Source organism: Vollenhovia emeryi, unplaced genomic scaffold, assembly GCF_000949405.1.
Source record: "Vollenhovia emeryi isolate VEMERY1.0 unplaced genomic scaffold, V.emery_V1.0 DF939178.1, whole genome shotgun sequence".
NCBI classification, from domain to species: Eukaryota; Metazoa; Arthropoda; class Insecta; order Hymenoptera; family Formicidae; genus Vollenhovia; species Vollenhovia emeryi.
The window spans coordinates 1,315,291-1,340,456 of NW_011967188.1; the positions used below are offsets into that span (position 1 = coordinate 1,315,291).

At 36.5% G+C, this 25,166-nt stretch overlaps 1 protein-coding gene across 2 annotated transcripts in view; it reads left to right on the plus strand.

The window, feature by feature from the left end:
- Nucleotides 1-20,750, plus strand: part of LOC105563330 (calexcitin-2) — a 51,926-nt gene extending 31,176 nt beyond the window's left edge. Inside the window, exons 1-8 of one of the 2 annotated variants that reach the window (XM_012014837.1) lie at nucleotides 4,082-4,114; nucleotides 4,215-4,319; nucleotides 9,522-9,588; nucleotides 15,515-15,567; nucleotides 15,803-15,922; nucleotides 16,285-16,399; nucleotides 17,376-17,473; nucleotides 17,603-20,750. In XM_012014837.1, the coding sequence (XP_011870227.1) occupies nucleotides 4,097-4,114; nucleotides 4,215-4,319; nucleotides 9,522-9,588; nucleotides 15,515-15,567; nucleotides 15,803-15,922; nucleotides 16,285-16,399; nucleotides 17,376-17,473; nucleotides 17,603-17,710 (684 nt within the window). In that variant the 5' untranslated portion in view covers nucleotides 4,082-4,096 and the 3' untranslated portion in view covers nucleotides 17,711-20,750. Of the gene's footprint in view, nucleotides 1-4,081; nucleotides 4,115-4,214; nucleotides 4,320-9,521; nucleotides 9,589-15,514; nucleotides 15,568-15,802; nucleotides 15,923-16,284; nucleotides 16,400-17,375; nucleotides 17,474-17,602 lie in introns of those variants that run through there. The other variant, XM_012014838.1, reaches the window with a different exon arrangement.
- Nucleotides 20,751-25,166: the final 4,416 nt, after the last annotated feature.

A 25,166-nucleotide genomic window follows, 5' to 3' on the forward strand; every position in this document is an offset into this window, starting at 1 on the left:
CCGCCGCTCGTGGTCGAATTCCACCGTAAAGTTCTCTCATTAATCGCGGGCAATCGTGCATATGCGATTCGTTAGCACCTCGACGAAAATATAAAGCGAACGTCACGAGGGTTGCTCGGTGCAATTTATCCGATAGAAAAATGCGTTCCGTTCGCGCGTTTGATCGGTACGTGGAAACAGCATCGACACGGTCGAATAATTGATGGCTGATTTCGATTTCGATACGCACGTAACGTATCGACGAGGAGAAGGATGTTTCCATATGAAGGCGTACGCACTTGCTTAAATTTAATTAGGGGCAGCTCTCGTTGAGTCTCGCTACAAATATTGAATTTTCATTAATCGTTATTGACCGCGTGGTAACATTTAGGGAAAAAAAACCGGCGCACGATATCGCCACGAGCCACGTTTTCTCTTTTAAACTTAAAATTAGAAGTCTCGAGAGACCATTGAGTTTAATCTAATTAAAGCGAGCTAACGTGGTGAAAAAGTGATTATTAACAACCAGGGAATGAACTTTGCGAAAAAAGCCCTCACGCGTCGTATGGATTTTCTCTAATAATTCCGCACTCACAACACTTAGGATTAAACGAACAGTTCTAAGCGCATCTGTTATCACGATATGAGAATGACAAGAGTGATATACGTGGCAGGATACAGAGAGCGTGATTTAATTAAACATTAAAAGCTGCCCGCGATACAAGTAGGCCATTCATTATGCCATGCCACTCTCCGATTCAATGGAGGAGTGCTCGCGCCTTGTCATTGTTGCGTAAATATCTTCAATCTTTCTCTCACGTGCTAGTAAGTGTATTTTTCAAAAGTTACAATGAGAAAAATTTCTTTAAAAAAATACTTCAGTGTTGATGAAACGATAATTGCGTAAAATGTCTAAGGGTTACCATCTTGTTTATCGTACGGCAAAGTTTTCAAGCGTACTGCAGGATAGAAAAATTTCTCGAGAAATTTTCTATTTTGTACCCAATTAATAAATTGGGCTAGAACTACATGTGGTAGCTAAATTTCAGTCGTAATATATGGATAGCTAACATTTTGATTGTCATAGCTAAATATTATCTGTGCTAGCCAAATGTTTTGCTACTTAACCTATGTATTAGGTGCGACAGCAAACCGTTTTGTTGTGGTTTAGAAATTTACGGCAGCAAAACAATTTTAGCAAACCATAATTAGCTATGGTAGCAAAAAATTTATTTTTCGCGTTATATTTTAAAAAGCCGAAATTAATAAGAACATGAGAGTACACGGAAAAAAAGGATGTTGTATCGAGAAGATCAGTGTAATTGAAATAAAGTCGTTGAAACAACGTCAGTATTAATAAAATGAAAATAAATTAAAAACACCAGACAGTTGTCTCAATAATCTGAACGTTTAGTTCAATACTTAAAATTAAAATTCCTAGCAAATACAAAATTGAATTATTTATGTTTGCGGCAGCCCATGGCGTTAACGTTTTATTTCAAGCAACTACATTTTTTATTAATTCAACAGCATTTTCCTTCTCGTGTAGAACACGGCTGTTGAAATTATTTGGATTTAATCATTACAGACTTCGGTCGTATAATCTCGTTAACCAATAGCTTTGGTTAATCTCAAAGTGTTCATCACCGAACGGGAGAAAACGTGAGAAACTTAATTTGTTACGGTAACTTAATTTAGTTTACACTAAAACGAAGCCGAAACGTCCGTCTATTCTATTGCGTTAATTATTATAAAACTAAATTAAACATATAGAAAAGTCCCCTATTTTAAGATAGACTATTAATATGAGATAGCGGGGGTTTCTGTTAAATTAATAGACATCATCTGTTGATTCCACCATAAATTTATTGCCGTTGGAGCGAAATCTGTTTAGTGGAAAATTCATTGTTAGATTGTACAATCGTGGCGAAAAAAGATTTGTGATTAAATTTGGGTGTTGAAAACCTGCTATCTCATATTAGAAACCTATCATATAATTGAGGACTTTTCTCTATCAATAATATTTTAACACAAAAATCGTGTTGTACTCTCACGCTCTTATTAATTTCGGTATTCTAAATATGGCCCTTATTATTTATTTCATAATTGAATAAACACATGTTTTCTACCGTAATGTACTACACATGACGTTTTTATCGCGTTTCTGATCATTTTCTATCAGCTCGTTGTCTCTGGAGAAACGTTATAATTTAAATGCGGATTTACATCCCGTTATAGCTCCGTTTTATCCCTCGAATTTGCCTTCCCGAGATTTGTAAGACGAATCTACGCGAAGTGAAATCCGCGGCGCTTCTACCCATTTTTTTTCGCTGACGCGACGTATATATTTCGCATTTATCGTATAATCCGACAATACCGGAAAGATTGAATATTTGCGAATATTTTTCGCAAAAAGATCAGTGATTGGATGAAACTGCTGTCTGCGACATCATTTGTAACGAAATTAACACGGTCGACACGCATCTCGAAATGCAACTGACGCTACAGAAAAAGCGAAGAATAGTGACAGTGACAAAGAGACTTTGAAATCTCGCGAACTCTGTGTTATTAATATAAAAATGGCATGGTAGCTTTAACGGATTCAATTTCATGGGAGAAAATGTAAGCCGGAGAAATGCAAATTGAATAGTTGCGCAATTTTCTTAAAATTTTGCATCGAGGACAAAAAAGTTTAAAAAAAGAATACAATAAAGAAGAAATTATTATAAAAGATAGATATATAAAAAGAAATTAATTTCATAACGCAAGTAACCATTTAAATTAGGGTTACAGACTCAAGAGAGTCAAAAGATTCGAGGATAAACCATTCAAATTATATTTTAATCTTATTCCCGAGATTAAGTTTATTCCCGAATCTCCTGATTCGAAATAAATCTTCATTAATATTTGCGATAAACAGTGACACACAATACATCTTTACAATGCGAAACGCTAATAATATTATATCATCTCTTCGATTCTGCTTGTGAAATGGGTAAACCCGACAAACATGAGAAATTATTCAAAAACGATCATAAAAGTCGTGCTTTTTAACCCTTTGAAGCACGGTGTAACATATATGTATGATATATCTCCTGAAATTAAAAAACCAACACTTCTTTTACTCCGATGTCTTTACTACTTCATATCTAGAAGGTTTATGGTTTGTTAATTCTGAATCGAAATTCTGAAATTATCGACAATTGTCTCAATATAGCAGCTCAAAGTTAAAGTTTCATTTTTAAATTTTGTTTTCTACAAGATATTCTGTAGTAAAAAAATTATTCCTATAAACAACATTTCGAAACTAGGTACCTGGGTTTTTTTTGAGATCACTGACTTCTAATCCGAAAAATTCGAAAATTTAAGATGACGGATCCAATATAAATAGTCAAAATTTGCACAAAACTGCAATCGATTTATCTGGAACTCGGTACTCGGAAGTTTTTCAGATTGTTGATTACACATATGAGGTCAGACTCACAAAATTCATAATGGCGGATCCAACATAGCGCCTGAAACTCTACATGTGAATTTTGTAATTTTGACGCCAGAATCGTAATCAGCGACCCAGAAAACCCGTAAGTATTAAGTTTCAGAAAAATCGGCTGAAAGGAAAAATGTATTTTTCAAAATGATTTCTACATTTCATGTATCGCCGGGCGATCTTTAAACGCAACGACCGCCACCTGGAGAAGTCATAGCCACCACTTTTGTGCGTGGACGTGAGGGTCCGCTGTAACATTATCAGGTGGAAAGTGCGAAGTGGGTACGTCAACATTTCGCGACAAGTTTCAAGAGGAGCGCACGATTCCTCGTTATAGAGTTCAAATGAGAGGCCGGAGGAAAAGCGAGCAGCGCAGTCATAAATAGAGAAAATTGCGCTTCACGCGACACCGCGCGAATAAGTAATCCGCTCCTGCGATTATCCCCACGGGCTAGGTGGAATATCAATCGCAGACGCTCACAGGCAAATGTCCACTCTTTATTTAGGATTCGAGCTGAAATGCCTCAATATCTGGACCTGTGAGACAAAACGTACCGCCGTAAACACACGGGACGCTTCTAAAGAAGAATAAGAAATAAACAAGAATAATGCGCGAATCTAGGATGCGATATGTTATACAGGAGAAATGTAAATCGAAAATAAAAATTCCTGCAATATATTCGTCTTTGGAAAATTTTATAAAATACGGCTGGTATTTTCTGAGAAGATTAATAGCACGATTCGACAGATCTCCATTCCAAGAAAAACGTGCCTCTCTGCGGTTTCGAAAGGGGCAGGAGACAAATGGCAGATACATGGCTATGATCATCATAGTTTCCAGCGAGTGCAGCTCGTAAGGACTCCTACGACTTTCTTGACACTTTCTACCTCAAACTTCGCTTCTTCATTATTTTTCCTTCACTTCATTACTTTCAGAAATAACAGCTCAAAAAAATCTCGCTAAAGTCCTGCACTTTAGCACACGATTCTTCAAGTCTGAACGTTTACTTTGGGTATTATAGTAAAACAAACGTAAAAGATGCGTCAGAAATTTTACTTCGACCTGTGCGTTGACAACCAATTAGAATATTTGTTCACACAGAAGGTTACATGTGTGCCAAATAGAAATCCTTGAAAAATTTTAGCATGTTTTTTTGTTAAGAAACAATATCTTTTTCAAACTGCCTTCTCGAGAAAAGTTTTCTGATAACAGACGAAACATATTCTTGATATATTTGAACTTATCACAACCTCAGGAAAAATATGAAACGATATTAAGATTTAATCAATAATTCCTATTCTTTTCTCTCGAATTGTATAAGATTAGCTTACTATATTGAAAGAAAGACAGCATATATATTTAAGATTATATATTCTTACGTTTAGAATAAATCTTCTCTCGATGTGTAACGCACGCACCAACATTACTTTATTCTAGGTTTAAGAGTGATTCAAGATTAAAATATTCCTTTCACAATACACCCACAGAAAAAATTCCGGATCAAATGCTATTACTTCAATGTACAATATTACAAAATAGGATCGATATAGTGCCAATCATATTTATTATAGAGAAAGGAATATTTTAATCTTAAATGAAAAATTCTAAAATGTAGAATAAAATGATAGTATCGTCGTATCGTCTTTTGTCGAATATCGTGGTGCCAATTTCATGCATTGTAAGATGGAAGGAAAATTTATTCTAAACGTAAGAATATATAAACTTATAATACATTTATATAAGTTACTCATGTCTCAATATAGTAAGTCGATCTTTTTTAATTCGATAGAGGAGAAGAAGAATTATTGACTTTATTTTGATATTGTCTTATTTTTATACTAAATGAGGTTGTGAGAAATATAAATGCGTCAAGAATATTTTTGTCTCGGTAACAGAAATCCTTTCTGAGAGTGTAATAAATATGATTGCTATATCGATCATATTTTACTAATAAATAAAAGTAGATAAGTGTAACAGCATTGGATCCGAAAACTCTTTCCGCGGGCGTGTATAATACATCTTATAAATAATGCTTTTTCACTTCTCTCTCTGTATATGACTAGCAGCGAATTCGGTTACTTGCACCAGTGCGCTCCGAGTGCAAAGCTAAGACTCCGTAAACGCGTTGAACTGCGGCAACGTGTGCGGCAACGAATCAAAAGATTTCAATTCCAACGCAGGAAGCTTGCGTCAAGCTTCTGATTGGTCCACTCGCATTACCGCACACGTTGCCGCAGCTCAACGCATCTATGGCCGCGTTCAGCAGACACAACTGTTGAGTGAGCGCTCAGTATGATTGGCTAATACTTTTAGATCCAGCCAATCATGTTAAGAAATCATTGAGCGCTCACTCAACAGTTGTGTCTGCTGAACGCGGCCAATGTCAATTCTTATATTTAAGGACGTCTTGAATACGTGCCCAAAAACTATCTAATAATTCCATTACATAATAATAAACGGATATATCCAATTAAACTGTATATTCGATGAAAATTGTGATCGGTTTTTCAATCAAATTTCATCGGTAACTGCGTTTCATCGGAAAAATTAACCATTGAAAACACTATTTAATTGGTTTATCCGATGGAAATTTTTCTCAGTGCACGGATGCTGTATAGATCACCAGTGAGAAACGATTCGTCGATCGACGAGCCATTTCTCGCTGGGTCATTTACTGGTTAATAAATATTTCAAGAGGTATTTAAGATGATTCTGAAATATAAGAATTGATTGTAAACCGTTTTAATGCGTACTCAGTGCGTACTAACGCAGACAACCAAATTCGCTATAAAGAGGTACTTTTAAAGCTTTTAGTACTGCCGATTGTATAACCGTTGTTATCCGTTATAATTGACATTAGAGCACGTTAACGAGCGCAGATAACGGGGCTGCGGTGATAATGATAGCATTTTCGTCCTCACCGCGCAAGCGCACGCTTATGGGACACAATGGTCCTTGCACCATAACGCCACAGAGATCTTTGCGCGCCAGGATATCATTCATAGGCAGCATGCAGCATACATTACAGACAATGCAATGCCGTCGAAACGTCGCGATCGATAAATCACAGCGGAAAACGAGTAACACAAAGTTCAGAATAAAAACAGAGAGTGAAAGTCAGCGATCAATCAACATCGCTTTTAATTAAATTGCATTCAACGTATGTATGAGTGTATGTAGACAAGCGCCCATATAAATGCCGTAAATTTCCTATCGAATTTTAATTATCCGATAATGAACGTACAGTCGCCCGGCGCATATCGTTACATACAGCCCGCCCGCCAAATTGTTGATTTAATTAACCACCAGAATTAACTATTAAGCCGTGAACAATATTACACGGAGCATCGATGCTTCGGCCACTTGTGCTGCGTCAGCGTCGTTAACCAAGAGCCCGATTATAAGATAAATGCCGAGAGTAACGGATTTACGTCAAAATCAATCTCAATGAGAATATTATTGGCAAGTTTGCAATACGGAAATAATCTTTTTGCGATAATGTTCTGATAATTATCAAATACTGTTGCTCCACACTTGCAAGCATCTAAAAATCAATATCTTCTTAGAAAGAGTTCAATTGCACGTAATTTCTTATAAGGTAAAAGTTCCAATGCCCGAACATGCGTCTAGAGGAAAGTCCTTTATTATGAGATAGGATTCTAATACGAGATAGTATGTTCCCAACTTCCGTCAATCACATATTTTTTTCGCAACGATTACATGATCTAACAATGAATTTTCCATTAAACAGACTTTACTGCAAGGACAATAAATTCATGGTGGAACCTACAGATGATTCCTATTAATTTAGCGGAAACTCCGCTGTCTCATATTAGTATCTCATAATAGAGGATTTTCCCCTACATCTGACCGTTTGTATTTTTCTCGGTCTTTAAATGCGGATATTTAAACTGAGCCATGTGTGAACATATGTATATACGTTTAATATACATTCCATATTAAAAGTTTAGATATCCGTATTTAAAGGCCAAAAAAATACGAATGTCCAGATATAGCTGCATGTCCGGGCATTGGTACTTTTACCTTAATGATTCTCTGCGCTTATACGCCCGTAATAAGAATTTCATTTGCATTAATTACCGCTACAGCTTGCATCTCGGCTATCATCGCAACTGTTTGCAAATCGTTTTTACTGGTAAGTTTCTTGTATTAACGCAGAGACGTCGACGATCGTAAATGAGATTTTAAGGATTTCAATTATTCAGAAAGATACTTAAAAGCAAGAGACAAATTTTGTCTGGTCGCGTAGAAAGCTAAATAAAATTGCTTTCACGATTGCACGAGTATTCGCGTCCGCTGTTCGTGCAAATATTCAGATAAAGTAACACAATTTTGTGAAAATTATAAACGTTAGATACATCAGATAAATTATTTCAATTAGCGAATTGAGCAAATGGCAATATAATGATTGATTATTTCGTGTAATCAGATTAGTATAATCGAATACAACGTCATTAAAATGGAAAACATAAATTATTTCAAAACAAACCATATGTAATTTGCGATAGTAATTAATCACTTCGTGAATCATTTAAAGTGAATTATCATGTATGATTTATGTCGTAAATATGGAATTAATATCGATGATAACGAACAGCAGTAAAAGTTTGTCATTAGTGTATCATTAGTTAAACGGTGCATTATTATTTATTTATTACTTGAAGTGAACGGACTAGCATCATTTTTACATTAATTTTTCCTGATTTATTGTATCGACTAACAGTAGATTTATGAAACGCAAAATCTGAAGTTTAATAAAATGCATTTTAATTTTATGCATTTTAATAAAACGAATTTAATAAAATTAATTAAAATAAATTTTAATAAAATTTTAATATTATAATTTCAATAAAGTCATTTCGCCAGCAGTCCGTTAATGTCCAAACTTGCCTTGTTCAAGTAACATCTTCGCTAAATCCCTAGATGTAATGTTGTGCAAATTTTTCAGTAAACATGATATTCAGCAAAATTAACATATTAAACAACTTAGCGGCTCTATGCGCGCGCGCGTTGTGAAAATCCAATTAGCTTATTAGAGAGACGCATCTCCTTTAAAAGAAAATCGGGGTCATTTATCGAGACACAGTCGACAATTATCGAGTGCCTTTATATAGACGGATCCAAAAATAAAGAAAGGAGGAACTGTGTAAAGCGACGCGCGCCGCTTATACATCGTGATGCGCTTGTGCACTTGCGATTAGTTAGATAACTCGAATTACCAATGTTCTGTCGTAAAGGACGAAACGTGCGTTAATACACGTTGGGATTGCGCTACGAGGGAAGAGATATTCTCTTAAACTCAAGGGAAGAGATTATTACATAAAGACTGACGTCGCCTGGGAAACAGTACAGTCGTTTCAGTTAGGGAGGAGAGTGCGAGAAAGCTCTTTTAAAACCTTAATCGTTTCTCGCAATCTCCGTCGTAAGAGTATCGGTTTTTATTCAACCAATTAATCTGTGTAATTAATTACACAGCTGAAATTACCACGCGCACGTTCCGTCGTTAAACAGAAAATTATGAGAATAACCGTGCTCTCTCTCTCTCTCTCTCTCTCTCTCTCTCTCTCTCTCTCTCGTTAATCAATTATTACATAATTTGGGATTAATAATTACTCATGAATGTCACTGCAATATTTTAAAATTATTTATGTCATTCTCAAATATTTCAAGATGTAATGAAAAATAAATGTTATAATTAAGCAGAAAATTTGTTAAAAATGGATAAATTTACAAGTCAAGATGGAATATCTGAAGAGCAATGAAAGAGGATAAAATTTTGGTAAAAGATTGTATATGTAACACGTTAAATCATTGCATTTTCATAATGACCTCGCGAATATTAGGTCGAACTGTGCGCAAAGTGGTCTGATACGCACACATACACCTGCAAGCGAGACACGATTACTTTTTACTCTCGAGATAAAAGAAGGGTCGGTCGCTCGAGACAATCGACCCTGATCGTCACTCGATCGCGAACGAATATTAACACTACGCACACATCTAACGCCCCTTTCTCTCTTCTTAACTTCGTAGGGTCCAAAGATGCCGTTATCGGAGTTCCGCAAGAAAAAACTACTCTTCGTCTTCAACGCTTTCTTCGGTAAGTACACTACTACCGCGGACAATTGCGCGATATTAATTTGCATTAGCCGCAATATATTCTGTTATTAATGACGATCGCGTAAATAAAAAGGCTAAGCTAGCTGAATCAATTTCACTGAAAACAAATAAAATTTCTCCGTGGTATTTATAATGAAAAAATCAGAAGCCTATCGATCGCTGTGAAAGCTGGATATTAAATGAAGGCAAATAATAACAGCGACAAAGCTGTCTCAAGCATAGTATAAGGGTGGTATTTTTAGCTCGTCAAGCCCGACTTTACGCCATTCATCCATACGAGGCTTCAGACATTCCTTTCTCACGATTGTTTATATTTTGTGTAACAATAAAATGCATAAAAATTCTTTCAAACATAATCTATAATATTATAAATTGCTCTGCTTTTACAAAGTTCTTTTTATTCGCGATACAAAAAGCCATTGACGAGCTTGTGTAATTCTGTGCATCCCGTCATTTTTCCCGAACGCATCTCTGACTGAACGGAATCCCGATGTAATCATTTTGTCTTTATTTTCAAGTTTCGTCACTTGTTGGACAATAAACATTAAATTTGAATATTTTCTCAACTTGGTTTCATTTTCCCTAAGAATTTACTTCTTTTTGTGAATATCCAAATATCAAAGTTGGGAAGTAACTCTTTACTTGTAACGAAGTTGCAGTTACAGTTTCTTTTTTTTTGGTAACTCTAACTTAACTTTGTTACTTTCTCTCCATCTGTAACTGTAACTTAACTCAGTTACATTTTTTCGATAACTGGTAGCTAATTTAATAATTACATTAATAGTTACTTCATAATATATTTTAAACCTCTGCAGATCGCAGGCCTTGCATTTGCGCCTGTGAAACGCCTTTATCAACACTTTACAATTGAAATGCAGATTTGATATTTTTATTTTTACTGCAAGAAAGTAACTGCAAAGTAACGACTCGTTACTTTCCGAGTAACTGTAGCTAGTTACATTTTTAGCGAAAAAACTGTAACTGTAACTAGATACTTATATAAAGTAACTTTCCCAACCCTGCTAATTTAATAATTACATGAATAGTAACTTTATATATATATGTGTGTATTTTAAGCCTCCACAAATCGCATTAGGCCTTGCATTAGCGCATAAACGCCTTTATCAACGATTTACAATTAAAATGCGGATTTGACTATTTTATTTTCATTGCAAGAAAGTAACTGCAAAGTAACGATTCGTTACTTTTCGAGTAACTGTAACTAGATACTTTTATAAAGTAACTTTTCCAACCCTGCCAAATATATGTATATCATAGTTCATACCTATAAGTGCGTATTATTCTTTTTATATAATAATAAGACTGAAGTGGTAAATAAAAAATACATAATGTTTTGAGGAAACCTAACAGCTCTTTGAGATTTAACGTCAAATTTTTAAACGTGCGTATAAGAAAGTTATTTGCAATTACTTAGATGAAATTATTTGTAATCAGATGAAAAGAAAATCGTATGATATCAAATGAAATCATGTAATCGTTAGAACAACATTTTAGCTAGTGGTTACCCCCCTGGCTATACTATTCAGTAGACCTGAGAAGCAGTTGATGCGAAGATTATTGCGTTCAGTTTCGTCAATTTTATTTCAACTCGTAGCACTTTCGGTAGTACGATTTTTCTTTACCGCGCGATTTGGTCCACGGTACTGGACCAAAAACGAGCGCTCGACAACGACGGCGAACGGTTTCCCCGACGTCTCGAGATAACATTTACCGCCCCCGCAGCGCTCGTTGGGCGAAAATCTCTCCCGTCGCCCGTCGTTCCGTACATCTCGACGAAACAAATCCTCATCGAGCGCTAACGTAACGAACGAGGTGTCGCTTCTTCCTTGATGGCCTTCCCTCCCTATCCCCTTCGCAACCCCGCTCGCGTTTTCGCCGAGGATTCTCTTGATTCTCCCTCTTAACGGCCCTATTTCACTCGCCCTCCCTTTCTCGCGAAAAGCCGCGCGAGCCGTATCGTTCCGACGCGAATGAAATACGGAGTGCGCTCGCCCTCGGATGCTCGCCCTCGCGGTCTCTTCCACGACTCTCTCCGGGGGGATGAATCCGGGGTTGCGCGCGCGAGCCCATACCCTCCATGTGGCACCTATGTGCCGGCCCATCCGGGTAAGAGCGAGGATGTGTACGCGCCTATTTACGAACTGCGAAGAAGATAAACAGTGGACGGCGTCGGGTCCAGTTAAAGGGTCGTTTTGCCACATATGACGTGTGCACGTGTTCCAATTCCCCCGGGGGTGCGTGCGTGGAAGTGAGAGCTTCTCTCTAGAGCGGAGAGTCACTTTAAGAGGACCCAGGGCTACTTTTCCCCTCTTGCGAGGATCACCGTATCGCGTCCCGTGTCGGATGTAACGGAGCAGCGTTACGTTTGACATTAAATAAAATAAAGCGGAATCACGTTAAATAGAATTTCCATTTATCTCGCCATAAAGTTGTGGCAAAAAAAAAAGAGAGAAAATCGCTCAACCACCAAAGTGACGCGTTTCGTTCGCGCGATTTTGAATTGGAAATGACGAAGGATAAAAAAGTTATAATATGTATTTTTAGTTTTTGCGCCAAAGCGAAGCATTTTACGATCGCCAGTTTCGCGACTACGTTGAAAAATTTGTCGACTGCGAAAATATCCGCAGATATAATACCGTGTTTAATCGAATCTTTATTAATGTTACGTTCTTTTTTTTTAGCATTTGGCAAAGTCATTGCGCTTTTTTTTAACAAGTCGCCGGAAGATTGCGATGCTTTTCTTGAAATATTCGCGAGCTCCATGCATTCTACTTAAGCTGCTTAATGGACGAAACGGCTCTGCCTCGTGGAGCCGCGTTTCAATGTGTGTGCTCGTGTTTTTTTATGAAGACACATAATGTAAAAATGCCGCGTACAAAGCAGAGGCACGTAGGGGGCGGAACACCGCGGGTGTGCGTGTACTCATGAGCGACACGGTGCACCGCACGTAGCGCGGATCACGGAGGTCGCAGGCGTGCATACGCCTGGCAGCCCTCATTAACCCCTCGTTTTCTTCTCCTCTTTCATCACCGCCGATTGGCCGCTAAACATATCCCGAACGCGAACGCTTCTGCGGGACCGACGGATTATTTTATCGTCGGTTAGAGGCGCGATGGGGTAGAGTCGCCGTGTATTTTCGGTCAACGGTTGCCCCGCAGTTCTTCAATTCGCGGAATTACGTCACCTTCGTTTAACAAACGCTTGTCGAGTGTATTTTTTGATCGGAAGTAGTCGTTTAACAAATAACATTCTTTTGTTGGTATAAAATTGTCAATATTTATTTGCTAATAATATCCCTAGTAGCACAATATATTGGCGCAATATTGGGAAATAATGTAAATCTGGTATTCCCAATATAATTAGTTCAATATTATACGATGGACATCTCCTCTTATTTAGCCAATATGTCTATTCAATAATATTGGTCTAATATTGCATCAATATTAGACCAATATTGTCATTACATTGTTAAATATTGGCCAATGCACTTTAAATATAAGTCTAATATTATATAATTATTATCGTGTAATATTTACATTTATTCCATGGCCAATATTGGCTTTACGTTGGACACGATCGGCTAATGCATTTCTAATATAACCAACATTGGACCAATGTTTAGCCAACGTATAGCCAATGCAGTGTGCTACTAGGGATCTCGACTAGCTCGAGCTCTTTAGATGCGAAGTGAAGAAGACGGGGCAGGAGAAAAAGCTCTAGTCCAGTATTTCCCAAACTTTTCTGGATCGCTACCCACTTGGACAAAACGTAACTTAGCGGTTCTTCCCGTAACTTACATTTAAAGATAAATCATATTTTACCGCCAGAAACAAACCTATTCTCACTGAATTACTCAGTGCTACACTTATCACTGTTTTCAGTGATAACGCACTGATTGATTTTCAGAGAGGACAAATGCCGTATCAAAATTGTATTGTAAAATTGTGGGCTATGCATTCATTATCAGCCCTGAATTGGTTCTAACTGGAAACAAATTAAATTCAACAACAAATGGAAGTTGAGATTTATCGTGAATAACGATTTCACGCGCGGGCCACCAATGGGCCGCGAACCGCTGTTTGGAAAACGCTGCTCTTGGTAAACGTTATCAACACTTTACAATTCAAATACAGATTTGATACGTTTATTTTCATCGCGTGGAAGTAACTGCAAAGTAACGATTCGTTACTTTTTGAGTAACTATATTTTTAATTTGTAACGCGTTACTTTTCAGAATTGGTAACTTGTAAATTGGTAACTGTAACTACTTACATTTTTAACGAAAAAACTGTAACTGTAATTAGATACTGTTGTAAAGTAACTTTGCCAACCCTGCCTAATTATTACCCGAACAGTGCTATTTATTAAATAAATGCACCGTGCTGTATATAGTTAGGTAAACATGGATATAAATTAAATAAAGAATAAAACAAGAATAAAATAACTCTAGATAAAGATCTAATCTCGAAATCTCATTTGTATCAGTGCCGTGATAGAAGTATTTCGCTAAGAATATTGAAATCGATGAAAAGTGAAACAAATGTTATTAAAAATTGTATACCGAATGTACCTAAAAATAAATCATATTTTCCTTGAAATTCAATATAATATTGTAAAATTTAAGAGAAGTCGAAGTGTATTGTTGAAAGGTAATAAAAAAATTACGAAGTATTATTATAGATATTGCAGAATATACTGAATTTAACTAATTGTGAGAACAGTTATTTTTTAACGAGAAACTGAAATGGTGAAATGATACTGAAACGGGATCAATTTGAGGGGAGAGGGATTTTCAAATACGTTTCAGTACAAATTAATTTCATTTTTAGTAAAATATTTCCGGGATATTGTTATTACAACGCTAATTGGCATCCCGTAAAGACCTGTGTCCACGATACTAGGACTCGGTCCAAGTTCTAGTTCCGAGAAATGTATAGCCAATCAACTTGCAGCTATTCCATAAAAGCTGCAAATTGATTGGCTACACATTTGCAGTGCATGTAGACTGGCTACCGTTACATATAGATTCTGAGACTATTTGAAGGATATTTCAAATATTGGGATGTCCCAGGCATATTGGAATATTCTTAGTACATCCTGTAGAAGTACGGATTTATTCGAATGATATCATTGCTGTTAGGGGATTTGACAGTAACTGACAATTTATCTCTGATAACATCGCTACACTTCGGAGTATTCATTCGCGTAAAAGGAGCAGATCCGTTATCCACATCCATTATATACCACCACCCTGTTGCTAACCAGAGCGGGGTCCTATATACGGGAATCCGATTAATCGATTTTTAATCTGTCCGCGAGTTCAGAGTTTTTGCAACAAGTTATACCATTAAAGACACCGGCTGCACGCCCGGACGTTGGTATTAATTATTTCATCGTGACCTCGGTTTGTCAACCGCTCGACGGAATACCGGGGGAGACAATAAATTCTACCTCGTTGAATCGTAATCGACGCTTAACAGGATTCCGACTACGACAGTCGGGCAAGGGTGAAACGGAGGGTAGCTACCTATTCTACAGTGAAACGGAATTAATAAACGACATGCCGCGGGCGGAAACCGCGCGAAAACGAATAAACCGCGCGGTGGAAGTGGGTCATCTTCAGAAAACTAACGATATCCGATCGTAGCCAAGCGGGACCAAAATCGAGCGGCATGATCGTTCATCTTGTCCCTTAAGTGAGAAAATGTACGATGTATCTCGAGAATGTTAGTGACAGCTGGAGTAGCATTTTATTCGAAATAACAAATAGCCCCGCGAAGGAATTCGGCCAACGAAAACTACGCGAAATAATTGAATTTTCAATCAAATCATCAATTTAAATAGACGAACGCCTTGACGATTAGATAACGTTTTTCTTTTTTCAGACGTTAATCAAAGTGGCACCATCGACATAAAGGACTTTGATCTTGCCGTGCAAGTAAGTATACTGCGTTAAACTGTTTCCTCTCCCGCTGCATACTTAATTTTTATTACTAATACAGATACCGGATCTGTGAATAGAAATAAAATGTAACAAATCTGACAATGTCTTAGAATCCAGGTTGAAACATGATCGATTAGCTCTTTTACGTCGGTACCGATCGCGCTCATCAATCAAAAGGGTTCGAGAATTTTAGGTAACGCGCGCTTATTTCTTTTCTTTTTCGTCACAGCGAATCTGCAACTCCAGGCATTGGAAACCGGACGATGCCACATCACAACAGATCAAAGACACTTTAACTAAAGTTTGGGAGGGTCTGAAACAACGGGCCGACGCCGATCAAGACGGACAGGTATGATTTTTAAGTCATTCCCGGCCATTTTAATGACAAAACCGTATTACGAGTTATCGGGCTTTAAAGCATTTCTCTCGCATATTTTATATTCTCTGATATATAACGTTCTGAATTTTTAGCATACCTGCGCTCCACTTTCTCACATTTATCGATTTTCAAAACGGTTTTCCGTTCACAGTTTTAAAAATAACCCCGCGGCTATTTGCTTGTATATTTGTATTTCGCTCCTAAAGGAATATTTCGTCACGTATACCTTCGCGACCTACGGTTGAAATATAAAAATCTTGCATGGAAAGCAGTGACGCAGCTCGCCGATGAAAAGCGGATAGTGCCATGTTTAACAGTCGCATATCTTTCAGATCAGTCGAGACGAGTGGTACTCGATGTGGGAAGAGTACGCGAAAGACCCGGCGCACGCACTCGAGTGGCAACAAACGTACATGAACTTCATGTTCGATCTGGAGGATTCTTCCGGTAAGTCTCGGAAGCACGTGCTTGTACCTCGGTAAATGCATTTACATCCTATGGATGCGTGACGGTAATTTATTATGCATTTGCGTGGAGATTCCAGAAATACTAATGTAAACATAATTACGAACGGAGAGTAACTGGGGGAAGCGCATGTATCATTAATTCTGTCCCCTTACGGAGTTTCGCAAATTACAGTAAACTCGGTGCATCAGTTCTCCCCAGGCTGCACCATTCCGTCAACCTCGTTTCACCTCGTCTTTTCAATGAACGGCGTTGGCGCATCAGAGGAAATCCGTAGTACGAGTGTAAATTACGCAATTCGCGCACCTTTCTCTCTTTTTCAATGCGCGCGCAAAGCGAGAGTAACATTTCTGTCATTACACGTCTAATCTTACGCGTCTGGGAAAATTTAGTCCTTACGCACAAATGAGGCAATATTAGTAATAGGAATAAATATGAAATATTAGAAGAGAGAGAAAGTAGGAGAAATTAAACGCACGCTGAAAAAGAATAAAATATAAGACATAAATATAAGGATATATATTGTGTCGTACAGTTATAATCCTAAATATTTATGTCCCAGCTTATGAATTTAAACATATGGATTTAACATTTATTCGTATTCCTCTATTTTGCGCAAGCCCTTGGACTTTCAGTTTATATTATGTCAGTCTGTTTCCTGTCGCTTCGATTAAATGCACGGTGTATTTTTGGAACGCGGTGAAAATTGATGAACCGATCGCGGGCTAAAAATGAATGATGGTTTCGGTCGGGGGTTAACAAGTTTATAAATATCAATTAACCGTCCCTTCCGCTCATTATCCCGCGCCCATTCAAACTAGTTTCTCGCAGTTGCTCCGCCCGACAAAAGTTCCTCAGCTATTTATCATCAGTTTCCTATCTTCAGTTTCTTATAAGAACTAGCTTAAGTACATGAAACGTGGGTAGCGTCAAATTCGTGTACGGTCTCTGTCGTCAGGTGATGGATCGATCGACGAGACTGAATTCAGCAAGGTGTGCGGCAGTCACGGCGTCGAGGAGGCCGAGGCACGTGAGGCGTTCAAGAAATTGGGGGTGGTGAGTATCAATCAGGCGGGGGAAAAAAGATAACGATAAGGGAAAAAAAAGGAGCGAGAGATAAAAAAAGAAACGCGACGACGTTACAGCGGCGGTGTCGACTCACAAAACTGTTTACTCTCTCCGCAGGGCACGGAGGTGACTCGTGAGAAATTCGCCGATTTGTGGAAGCAATATTTCTGCTCCGACGACCCGGGCGTACCTGGAAACTTTATATTCGGAAAGACTTCCTTCTAACTCCGCCACCCTGCGAGACCGAAGACGCGCATATACATATTTTACGACGGATTAACGTTTTACGCAAACACGCGACTCGTTAATGAGATAGTCGCGATCCTGTAATCTAATAGTCAAAATTCTATTTCGTTTATCACTCCTCGCTGTGTGATTATATCAAGATGGTGAGTATAATTAAACGATTGAGAGAACTTTGCCTTGTACCTTCTGCTCTTTATTACGGCTCTCTTGCACACAGTTGCAGCGTGTTTAAATTGCGTTTACTACGGTAAAATAATTTCAGCCGAATAGCAAAATTTCGTCACACTAGATCATTTAGAGTTTGCAATTTTATTTATCGCGTTACACCGGACATTTTTATCGCGTCCATTAAAGATTGGCACGCAACAAGGGAAAGTTAACGAAATAAAATAAACTTAATCGGCAGCTCTTTCTTTCGTTGCTACCCCGCGTTATTTCTTTGACGACTACTTTAATCTTTCTGCCCGATTCCAAAATTTTCTGGAGCTTTGCTTTCGATGTTCGACACGGCCGAAGTACTACGAAAACTCTACAAATAAATCTAAAGATGCATTGGTTTCTTTGATTACAAAGCTTTCTATGCTAAATATTTTATAAGTGCGTGCTAGGATTAAGTATCTATCTTTATAGCGCATATCGATCCATTATCACCGAGGAGCTAATTATGCTTCATAGTTTGTAAATAAATGCCCTTCAAATTAATCATAAAAGTGATTACGCTATTACGATACGCGAAACGACAGGCGGGTGGCGATCGAGATGTTTTTCATTGCATTGTATTCGGAACGCGTCCATTAGGATTGAGAGATCAATCAATGAAATCCGTAAAAGTTTACTTTTCTTGTACCGCCGATCTCATTTTGAGTATACATACGTCGAATTGAACGATACTCGTTTCGACAATTTGCTGAATCAATTAACATTTAGCGCCAAAATGAGAGACGGAGACAAAAAGAGAAAAGACAGTGAGGCTCCCGACCTGCGAAAGATATTTCGAGAATCGAAAAGAGTGCACTGAAAAAAATTTCGCTACCGTAGCTAATCATGATTTGCTAAAAATATTTTGCTGCCATGACTATAAATTTTTAAAGGCACAGCAAACGGGTTTGCAATCGTACCTAATACAATACAGTAGCAAAATATTAGCTATCACAACTAAATACTAGCTGTGCATATTCTACAACTAAAATTTGGTTACTGCATGCAGTTTTTAGCTACGGCAGCTACATTCTTTTCCGTGTACCAAACCCAAGCGAAACAAGAAGTCATGATGAAGTCAACATCACATCAAAATGACATAATGATGTAAAAGCCATATTTTGATCATGACAAAAAATTGATAAAATTATGATCTTGAAATGTGGAGATGCCGTTTTATTGATGGTTCGCCATAATTTGAACTTATTGCCAGGTTATTTCTGGCACTCAACATTGTATGTTAATAAATATGTATGCAAAATGTTTTTTTAACAGTACTGATACTATTATGATAAGAAATATGATTTGTAAGTATGATAAAATATTGATTGAGCTTTTATTTTGTATCTTGTGAATGGAAAATCAAGATATCATCGTTTCAAAAATGAACTATTTTCACAAATTCGTTAAGTATAATATTTGTGAGATTTTAATTATTCCTTGCGCATAAGTGATTCGTGTTCTTTCAGTAAAAGCCACCGAAAAATCAAAATATGGTCATAAATACGTCAAGTTAAGTTTCATTAAAAGTATTAAATGACATTATCTTGCGATATCTTTTCAGAAATGATTACTTTTTGTTTCCTGACTTTTAAATGACTTTTTGTTCTGTTTTGAAACAAGCTCACCTCTTGCAATATTTTTTTAAAGGTACGGTAGTATTCACTTTACCAATAGTTATCCTTTGCCAATCCTTTGTACAGAGCGAGGCTTTTTTATTAATTTGAATCCCTTTTACTCTCTCTTGTTTTGTTAGTATATATCGTAGTAGTTTGTATCTGTTTCCGAGCCACGCTTTTTTGCCGAAGAGAGGAATTTAATCGTCAGGTACGGAAACCTCGTGTGCGAGCGATTTACGAAAAAAGAAGAAAGCGCGAAGCAGATTGATAATAAACATGTTACTTGATTAACGACTGTTTCATCATGCAATGACGTGTGTTATATCACATTGTAAAGCAAATATTGTAAAGCGTACATTGTTACGTTGTACGAAAATTGAATTTTATATAGACAGTCGTTCGATCAATTGGCGATTAACTGGCGCCATATTGTCGCTTTACTGTCAATTACTATCTCATTGTGTTACAAATGTGACGGAAATTGCGTTGTGTAACAGAGATCGTTGTTGTGTCACTGTATCTTATATAAGTATATAAATGCATTCAAATGCATTGTGAAATTAGGTGTTTTTCGGAAATTAACGGTTGTGTTGTAACAATGGGTGTGTATCCTACTGTATGAAGAGCAAATTGAATTGCTTGGAACGATAGTAATCTAATTTGCGTATCTCAATGTTGATTTCCGTTAAACGGTAAACATTTTTGCGACTGACGACGCTTGAAAAATTGTATTCCTTAGATTCGTTTTAATTATCAATCACTGCCGCCGTAGAGAGACAAACATAACGTACGTATTATATCAAAACAGCAGTATGTTCGATTCCAGCGAGTGTAAATAATGTTAAATCATCATACGAATATTTTCTGTACCTATTAGAGAAAGTGGATGTATCGATAATAACCGCAGAATTCTCGTCCGCCATAAGTCACGTAACAATCATTCAACAGACATACGATAATGCGGCTATAAACTAGAAAGAAATATGTATATGAGTGTGATGAAACATACGCTGTCAATTGAAAACATCCCGATACGGATTAAGCAGCACCGTTTAATTTTAACAAAACAATTCACAACGCGTGCACTTTCGTTCGTAATTTTATGCACGGAAAAAAGTGGTGTTGTGTCAACAATATCAGTGTAATTGAAATGAAGTCGTTGAAACAACATCAGTATTAATAAATGAAAAATATCTGATAGTTGTCTTAATAATCTGTATATTTAGTTCAATGCTTAAACTGAAAATCCATAGCAAATACAAGTGAGTGAATTATTTATGTTGGCAGTGACGTTAACGTTTAATTCAAGCAACTTTATTTTGTCTTCAACAGCATTTTTTCTTCCGTGTAGTTATTGCTAAATAACTGATAAAAATTGCTTTTTAACATCGGATATACATGAAAATATTTTATGTATATCCAATGTATTAAATATTTTATGTGTATGTTAACACTATTTTTTTTCAATATAAATTAAAGCCCGCGGCTGCCTGGGTTTTATATTCCAATCTTAATCCAATAATTTTATTAACCATCTAGCAATTCTTTGAATTACGATCCCAATGAATACTATTTGAAGCGAATTATAATTTATTCATTCTGAAGAAAATTTAAGATATCTTAAGCTGTGCTTGTGGTAATGTACATGATTTTTTTCAAAGAAATATGCCGTGTTAACTTGTAATAAATATGTATACGTAATATATTACTGTTCCTACACAAGAAATACATATATAATTATGTTATATAAATATCACAGTATGTCTCTATATATGTAAAACATCGACGAAAAATATAAAACATATATATAAATATATTTATATTTATATATATTTATTTAATGTGTAAAAATTAAGATTGCATGTCACTCTTTCAATAAAGATATCCCCAGATATTCCCTTATTTTCATATATATTTATAGTAGATAAATCCACATTGTATTAGCATTGTATATTAAATATGTTTCTTACCCTTTAATATTTTGTTAATTAACATCTAAATGTTTTCTCTTTTAAAAGTTATTTAGGAATAACGGTTTATTGGATTAATTGGAATTAATCCCGAAACATTAAAACGAGAATCAGCTGCATTAACTTGCCGTAGAATTGAAGAAAAGCATACGTACAATACGTTAGTTAAAACAATTAATTCTACGTTTCTAGAATGTCAATCCAAGATAAGATATGGTGTACGACAACACATAATATTATAGAACAGATTTTGTTGAAGCAATTTTATAGATATAAATATATGTATATATAGAGTGAGATTTTTAGAGTTATAAAACTTATATCTTGGAAACAAAGTATTTTAGCGACAAATGTTTCGTACGAAAGTTTTTACAATGGATGATGTATATGTACGGATAAAGAACCAACTGATCTACCCTTTCAGAATTACGCGAGGGTTGAAGCAGGGAGACGGACTGGGCCCAATGCTACTCAGCAATAATTTCTTGATTTGAGAACATTGTAATTTGTAGTACTATTTCGTAGATATTTTTACAAAAAAATTAATGTTTTAACGAATATATAAACTTTTCTACGGAGAATTAATATATGTATATAATAATATATTAATATAGAACGGTCTATGGAGAATTAATATAATCAGAAGCTCTATCAACTGTATAAGAACCTCCCACTGATAAATCTTATGAGGCTATAGTGGCTGCGAGGCGCGGGTCGTGTAGATAGGATGGATGAGCAGAGAACCCCAAAAAGGGTCCTCAAGGAAAAGCTGGAAGATAGAAAACCGGTGGGGAGATCCAGAAGAAGGTGGCAGAAGGAGAATAAAAGGGACATTAAGGAGCTATTGAGGTTGAGCACTTGGAAGCGAGCGGTTAGGGACAGGAATCCATAGAGGTACAGTGCATTGGCTAAATTGGTCCAATGTTTGTTATATTAGAAATGCATTGACCGATATTAACCAACGTAAAGCCAATATTGGTCATGGAATAAATGTAAATATTTCACGATAATAATTATATAACATTAGATTTATATTGGAAGTGCATTGGTCACTATTTAACAATGTAATAAGAATATTGGTCTAATACCCCCAGAAATGTTTCGTCGATCGACGTCGAAACTTGTTTCTTTATCACCAAAAGAAACATCGGCTTTGCTATCCTTTATTTTAAGTTTTCTTACGATTGCCGCGTTTTCACCAAATCCTGTTAGTAAACTTATAGCGAATTGGGTTGCTCGCACTAGTACGCACCGAGTGCGCACTGTGGCTTGTTTACAGTCAATTCTCGTATCTAAAGATTGTTTTAAACACCTCTTGATGTACTTCGCAGCCGGTAAAATAATCTATATTGCATCCGTACGGATCATTTTTTCGACGAAATAGTTTTCACTATGTATTTAAGATTATCATACATACAAGAACTGACTCTGAACAAGCCTTAGTGTATATTCAGTGCTCACAAGTGCGAGTAATCGACTTCTCTATAACACTACTGGATATAATCTTGACAGTTTGTATATTATTGCTTGTATTGTATTCTAGCATTACATTTGGAAAAGTTACTTTATCATTTTAGTATTATACTCCAACTGACGAACAATTGCCACCGCTTATAATACACCGATGTATTATAACTAATCTTAAAAATTTTCTTGGAGCTTATTGTGACTGGTTGTTTTTGTGACGAACAATTACTTAATTGGATTGAAATCTTGTTGATAGTAAATCTTGATACTTATATCAAAGGAAAAGGTAAAATATTGTTTCTAATAGCATAATCTAACCGGTCTAAACTAATAGGTGCAGTATAGACTATAGAGGATATCAGTAGGAGAAAGTTTTTGTTTTAATTTCACTATCTCACCTATTTTTTGTCAATGTGTGTGAGCGTGTGTGCGTGTGTGTGCGTGTGTCGGTGTGTGTAGATGTTATGTGAAGAAAACTTCTTTAAAAACATGTACTGGAAATTACATACAACATTTAACGTAATTTCTTTATACTTCCTTTAATTTCCCCAAATCATTTTACATAATGCATTCATATGCGTTTCATATGCGTAGAAATTAAATTTGTGAACAACTTACACAAATTTTTTTTAAGATATTGACCGACGCACGCTTTAAATTTGCCCTCGAAAGCCTGAAGAAATGTATATTGATGGAGCCGAAACAAAACATATTCTTCAGCCCGCATCTCATATACCATGATCTACTCATGGTGTACTTCGGAGCTAGCGACGATATCGAGAATTCTCTTAGAAAAGTCCTTTACATTCCCGATAATATTTCCAAAGCTATCCTACAACAAGACTATGTTTCTGCAGAAGGCAATCAGTATATATAAACTTTTCTACGGAGAATTAATATATGTATATAATAATATATTAATATAGAACGGTCTATGGAGAATTAATATAATCAGAAGCTCTATCAACTGTATAAGAACCTCCCACTGATAAATCTTATGAGGCTATAGTGGCTGCGAGGCGCGGGTCGTGTAGATAGGATGGATGAGCAGAGAACCCCAAAAAGGGTCCTCAAGGAAAAGCTGGAAGATAGAAAACCGGTGGGGAGATCCAGAAGAAGGTGGCAGAAGGAGAATAAAAGGGACATTAAGGAGCTATTGAGGTTGAGCACTTGGAAGCGAGCGGTTAGGGACAGGAATCCATAGAGGTACAGTGCATTGGCTAAATTGGTCCAATGTTTGTTATATTAGAAATGCATTGACCGATATTAACCAACGTAAAGCCAATATTCTGTTACATTGTAAGTAATTTCCTTCGATATGTGTGGTATCATCGTACAAAGTCCGCACAAGAGTATACGATTTATCGCTAATTTTCCAGATACTTAAATTTAAAAGATTCTTAATAAAAGAAATTCGACACGATGGTACTTATACACATGTATTATATACACATAAGAACATGTGTCAGAAAAGCAATCAGAGATACAGAATATTATAATCTCATTGTTTTTTGCTTCAGATGAAGGGACCCCCAGGCTCCTTCGAGTGTCGAATTTCGAGTAAACTTTGGCTAAGTAACTCTAAATCACTGAAGCATGAAACATCGAGTTTATTTTCGTCTGCCCATCAGACTATGAAAAGTAGCGATTTCAAGTCTCTTCCCAACTTAACGAGGCGTTTCATCAATCATAATATTAGCAATGTAACGGAACGCAAAATACCGGATCTGCTAACACCGGACAATATTGACTGCAACACTAATATAGTTCTGTCCAGCGTGATCTACTTGAAAGGCTCATTACTTAGTAGTTTAGAATATTTTAAATTATATGCTCCTGACAGCTTCTCAGCTACTTATGATAGAACACTTAGTTGTGACGACAAACCTGGCACCAGTGGTGGCAGAAACACGAAGAATGACAGAAAGTCCACGTTCAAGAGTTTAAATGGTGATCATTAATCTTTTTAATTTAATTTTATTCATTCACATTCATAGCAACACTTTTATCACTTGTCACGTCGCAGTGTCTGAGCGCGCGAAATCTCAGGCCTATCATTGGTAGAATATACTCGCTTATTATTTAAAAACTCTTATAGCCTCGACATTTTTGTATTAGAATTTTTGTCTTGAAATTTCCTAAAGAATCTGCGATTAAAAGGATATCCAGTGGTTTTAGTAC